At 52.4% G+C, this 6,032-nt stretch overlaps 1 protein-coding gene across 1 annotated transcript in view; it reads right to left on the bottom strand.

Annotated features, from left to right (window-relative positions):
• The window catches only part of ECSIT (ECSIT signalling integrator), a 14,317-nt gene extending 11,597 nt beyond the window's left edge, over positions 1–2,720 (bottom strand). The window contains exons 1-2 of the mRNA XM_015407542.1: positions 2,510–2,720; positions 1,888–2,308 (exon numbers count right to left, since the gene is read on the bottom strand). Of these exons, the coding sequence (XP_015263028.1) occupies positions 1,888–2,308; positions 2,510–2,671 (583 nt within the window). The 5' untranslated portion in view covers positions 2,672–2,720. The remainder of the gene's footprint in view (positions 1–1,887; positions 2,309–2,509) is intronic.
• Positions 2,721–6,032: the final 3,312 nt, after the last annotated feature.

Raw genomic sequence — 6,032 nt, forward strand, 5'->3', positions numbered from 1 at the left:
GAGTTCAGCCTGTGTGGCTATATATAGATCAGAGAGAGAGGGAGATTAGACTGAGTGTCTACGCCTGTCAGAGTGGAGTTTTGGGAGTTTGAGAGACTGTTTGTGACACCAAGCATTGCCAGTTATATTTATAAGGTCCTTTCATCAGCAACAGTAAAAATAACCAGAAACCTATTTTGTTCTTTATTAAATAAATCATTTTTTGTTTAGACTTATCCCAGAAATCAGAATAGTCCTTCCTCAGGGCCACATAGTCCTCTGAAGTGCCCAGACCCTGGGTCATTCCACCAAAAGAGAGAGATTTGGAATTTTTAATTCCTGGTAGTAGCAGAAGATCAAATCAGTCAATCCTAAAAGAAATCAACCCTGACTGTTCCCTGGAAGGCCAGATAATGAAACTGAAGCTCAAATACTTTGGCCACCCAATGAGAAGGAAGCACCCACTGGAGAAGACCCTGATGCTGGGAAAGATTGAAGGTCAAAGCAGACGGGGATGGCAAAGGATGAGATGGTTAGTGTCATAGATGCAACGAACAGGAAATTGAGCCAACTTCGGAGGACGGCAGAAGACAGGAAGGCCTGGCGTGATCTGGTCCATGGGGTCGCGAAGAGTCAGACTGTGCAACTGAACAACAAGTAGCACAAATCTACCAAGTTTATGTACACAGAGGGTGGATTAAAGGTAAAACCGTCTCCCCAATAAGCGAAGGCACCACAATCCGCCTCATGCCTGGTTTTCCTGCTTTGGAGCAGACAAGCAGCGATGCCTCTCTGACGAGTCAGCCACTGCCAAATGTTGAGAAGTTGGTTGCAAAGAACAAACATAACAAAACAAACCTAGATAAGGAGAGACCTTTTACTGATCCAATTTAAAAATACTGTGTTGTGTAATGCGTTACACAAAATTCTTCAATAAAACAGAATCCCGTGTAACTCACTACCTCTCTACATGAACAGGAGTTAGTGCAGTAAAAAAACACAGTTCCTTACATGTTCTGAACACATTAATCTGCCTTATATGAAATCGGACTCTTGGCCCACCAAGGTCAGTCTTGTCTACTTAGACTGGCAGCAGCTCTCCGGGGTCTCAGGCGAAGGTCTTTCCCATCCGAGCCACAGGCCCTCTTTACAGCTCTCCAGGGTCTCAGGCAGAGGAAGGTCTTTCCCATCACCTCCTGCCTGGTCCTTTTTAACTGGAGATGCTGCTGGGGACTGAACCTGGGACCTTCTGCCCACCAAGCAGAGGCTCTGCCACTGAGCCACGGCCCCTCTTTACAGCTCTCCAGGATCTCGGACAGAGGTCTTTCCCATCACCTCCTGCCTGGTCCTTTTTAACTGGAGATGCTGCCAAGGATTGAACCGGGGACCTTCTGCGTGCCAAGCAGAGGCTCTGCCACCGAGCCACGGCCCCTCTTTACAGCTCTCCAGGATCTCGGACAGAGGTCTTTCCCATCACCTCCTGCCTGGTCCTTTTTAACTGGAGATGCTGCCAAGGATTGAACCGGGGACCTTCTGCGTGCCAAGCAGAGGCTCTGCCACTGAGCCACAACCCCCTCTTTACAGCTCTCCAGGGTCTCAGGCGGAGGTCTTTCCCATCACCTCCTGCCTGGTCCTTTACATGGAGATGCTGGGGATGGAACCCGGGACCTTGTGCATGCCAAGAAGAGGCCCTACCACTGGGCCACGCCCTCTCCCTGTTTTGCGTGCGTGCCAAGCAGAGGCCCTGCCACTGGGCCACGCCCTCTCCCTGTTTTGCATTGCTTGCACCCAACCTGCTGCAGAGTTCCCAACGCCCAGGAATCTCTCTCACATCCGTTAAAAGCCCAGCTCCATCACACTTCCGAGAAAGCACGCTCTCTGTCGCTCCCCCCCCCCCCCAACACCTACCGTTTGTCTCCATCTGCTCAAGCACCTGGACGCCGCACTCCTGCTGACGGGGGTAGTGGTTGTACATCCTCTGAATGAAATTCTGCGGGACGAACACTTCCTTGGGAAAGACGTCCAGGATCTTGTTGTAGATGGCGATGTCCCTCTCCACGCCAAACTCCTTCATCTTCCTCAGGGCCGCGTAGATGAACTCCACGTGGCCCCGGCGGCGGATGTCCTGCTTGCAGAAGACGTCCAGGGCTTCCTGAAACGTGGCCTTGGTCTTGGCCCCTCTCTCGAAGAGGTTGTCCACGGTCACCAGGGACCGGTCGGTGTCTTTGTTGTCACGGTCTTTTTTGTCTCCCTTGACAGGACGGGCGATTTTGGAAGTGCTAAACACTGGGCTCACCCGGAAGTTCCGCACGGGAACCAACCTGGGGTCCTGGAGAAAAATACAGACAAAAGGACACGCTGGCGGGAAAGACGGAGAAGCGACAGGGTGGGCGGGCTCGGCAGAGCAGCCAAACCCAGTCATATCCATCCCGGAAGGCAGGTACGGAATTTGGGGGGGGGTCTGAAGGGGGGCCTTCATTGTAAAAGGAGTCTCAGGGTGCCACGGAGAACCCGCTGAAGAACGCATTACCTGCAGGGCGCCCCTTCTCCGTAGCTGCAGAAGATTCTGCTTAGAGGCCGCCTGCAGCACGACCGTCCCCGTTCCAGAGGAAAGCTCCCAGGCTGGCATTAACCACAACGCCCACATTCGACTCATGGCCGCCAGGCTACCCCTCCTTCCGAGGGCACGCATCGGAGGGCAGCGGCTGCTGAAGTCACACACGGCAGCGATTCCTGTGATAAAGGCTGGGCAAGGAGCAAAAGACAAGGATACAGAAGTCGCCGGGACTTATAACAAACTCCCCACGCATCCTTCAGTTTGGTGTAGTGGTTAAGTGCGCGGACTCTAATCTGGGAGAACCGGGTTTGAATCCCCACTCCTCCACTTGCAGCTGCTGGATGACCTTGGGCAAGTCATAGTTCTGGCACAGCTGTCCTTGAAAAAGAGCAGCTGCTGTCAGAGCTCTCTCAGCCCCGCCCACCTCACAGGGTGTCTGTTGTGGGGAGGGGAAGGGAAAGACGTTTGTGAGCCGCTCTGAGACTCCAAGTGAAGGGCGGGGTATGAATCCAATCTCCTCCTCTTCTTCTTCTTCTCTTCATTCCTGTCCTTTCTCACATGCAGTGCCACAGACCTAGGCAGGCTCTGCTCCATACAGCCATCCCATCATGCTTTGCCCACCAGTTTGGTGAGGAGCCAGTCTGGTGTGGTGGTTTAAGTGCGCGGACTCTAATCTGGGAGAACCAGGTTTGATTCCCCACTCCTCCACTCGCAGCTGGCTGGATGACCTTGGGCAAGCCATAGTTCTGACAAGAGCTGTCCTTGAGAAAGAGCAGTTTCTGTCAGAGCTCTCTCAGCCCCACCTGCCTCACAGGGTGTCTGTTGTGGGGAGGAGAAGGGAAAGGAGTTTGTGAGCCGCTCTGAGACTCCTTTGGGTAGTGAAGGGCGGGGTATAAATCCAATCTCCTCCTCTTCTTCTCTCTGGGCACGTTGACAGTATGTACAGTTCGACACAGGGGATCGGCACAGCATTTTAGATTATGTTAATTTATTTAACATTATTTACAGACCACCTTTCTCACTAAAATGCCAGGTGGATTACATGGAGTGATGCAAACACGACCAAGAGGACGGGACAACGAAAAAACAAAGCAGTACTTTTGCACTTGGATTGCAAAAGTCTTTAAAAAATCTGAGCTCAAACAATTAACATGACACATTAAATAATGCAGAAATTATATACTAGGTCATATGTACAGACAGTATGTATTATCCACAGTAGACAGCATGTAAAGATGGAAGAAGAAGAAGAGATTGGATTTATACCCCACCCTTCACTCAGAGTCTCAGAGCGACTTACTGTCTCCTTCCCTTCCTCTCCCCACAACAGACACCCTGTGATGTAGGTGGGGCTGAGAGAGCTCTTGACAGAAACTGCTGCTGAGAGAACAACTCTGAGAGAACTTGTGACTGGCCCAAGGTCACTCAGCTGGCTGCATGTAGAGGAGTGGGTAATCAAACCCGGTTCTCCAGTTTAGAGTCTGCTGCCGTAAACCATTACACCAAACAGGCTCTCAGTATGTACTATCCACAGTAAAAGGTAAAGGTTCCCTTGCTTGAAAGCCAGTCGAGTCCGACTCTAGGGTTGCGGTGCTCATCTCCGTTTCAAAGCCGAAGAGCCAGCGCTGCCCGAAGACGTTTCCGTGGTCATGTGGCCAGCATGACTAGACACCAAGGCGCACGGAACGCTGTGACCTTCCCACTGGAGTGGTACCTATTTATCTACTTGCAATTTCATGCTTTCGAACTGCTAGGTTGGCAGGAGCTGGGACTAGAGACGGGAACTCACTCCGTCATGCGGCACACTCGGGTCTCGAACTGCTGAACTACCGACCTTCCACAGCCCGCAGTTCAACATCTTAACCACTTGAGCCACCGCAGCTCCACTATCCACAGCAGCATAGACCAGAAATCCCTGTACCTTTATCAACTTGTCTTTCTGAAATGTTTTGTTCTAGTACAGCCCTGATGATCTGTGTAAAGCAAAGCCCCTCTGAGCAGTTCAGTTTTCCATAGTTTGCGAAAAACCAGGGGGTGGGAGCCCTCCTGTCCTCCTCAGGCAGGCCTCTCCACAAGGTTGGGGCCGCGAAGGAGAAGGCTCTCGATCTGGGCAGGTCTTGATTTTGCCCATTTGGAGGGTGGCACCTACAGAAGGCCCTGAACAGATGAGCGAAGCTGTCACGGTGGTGCCCAGGGACACAGCTGGTCTGCAGGTACAGATAACACAGGCCGTGAAGCGCTTTGTATGCAACAGCCAATGCAGTGATTGTAGAATGGGAGAGGAAGAAGAAGAAGAGATTGGATCTATACCCCATGGCCCTTCACTACCCAAGGGAGTCTCAGAGAGGCTTACAATCTCCTTTCCCTCCCCACAACAGACACCCTATGGGGTAGGTGGGGCTGAGAGAGCTCTCTCGAGGACTGCTCCTGAGAGAACAGCTCTGAAAGAACTTGTGAATGACCCAAGGTCACACCAGCCGGCTGCAAGTGGAGGAGGAGTGGGGAATCGAACCTGGTTCTCCCAGATTAAGAGTCCACGCTCCTAACTACTACACCAAACTGGCTCTCTTGCACACCTGTAGGGCCCCCACCTCCACTATAAACCTACCCATCCAACTTGCATTATGTTCAGATGCCCTGCTTCCGTTGCCCCCATCATGCGAGGCTCCACGGGGCCTTCTCATTTTGTGGTGCCAAAACTCTGGAGTGGACCTCCTGATGGCCCCTGGTATTTCTGGCCACCGTGTGACACAGAGTGTTGGACTGGATGGGCCTTTTGCCTGATCCAACATTGGCTTCTCTTATGTTTTTATGTCTTCCACCAGCAGGTGAAGACTTTGTTGCTTTGTCTGGCACACCACCAATAACTGTTATTGGCCCTCCTCCCTGATTTTTGGTGTTATGTGCGTTTGTGTCTTTACTGAATTATTTCATATCTCGTTTAAATGCTGTTTTAATGTGGAAATGTTGAAATGTTCGCCACTTTGGGCACAGTGAAGAAATACTTCGAAATAAACATATGCCTCATGAGGCTGCTGAAGGGACCTCTAAACCCCATCTGCTCATCTTTAAGGCACATTTTTCTTCTTCTGTCTTGAAGCACTTTTGCATTTCCTTGCATCAGGGCTACGCCCCCCTCCCCTCCCCAGCCAAACGGTCTCTAACCCACCCTCTCAAAACACCCCGGGGCTTTGCCAACCTCGGCAAGGAAACAAAAAGCCAGCCATCCCCCGTCGGCCGCCAAGGTAGCTCGATGACCTTGGGCCAGCCACGGCTGCAGCCTCGCCTACCTCACAGGGCTGTTGTGAGGGTGACGGGGGGGGGAGGAGCCAGGCCCACTGCCCCGAGAAAAACGGGGCGGGCGGGTCTGAGTGCCAAGGACTCCCCGGGCACCCCACTTCGAGAAAGCCCACCCTACGCCTGCCTGTGCAGAAGAGCCAGCCGCCGAGATCCACGGGCTTCCTCCTCCGGAGGGGAGGGGGGGCGCGTCCTAGGC

Source organism: Gekko japonicus, unplaced genomic scaffold (genome assembly GCF_001447785.1).
Source record: "Gekko japonicus isolate JY-2015 unplaced genomic scaffold, Gekko_japonicus_V1.1 scaffold3291, whole genome shotgun sequence".
NCBI classification, from domain to species: Eukaryota; Metazoa; Chordata; class Lepidosauria; order Squamata; family Gekkonidae; genus Gekko; species Gekko japonicus.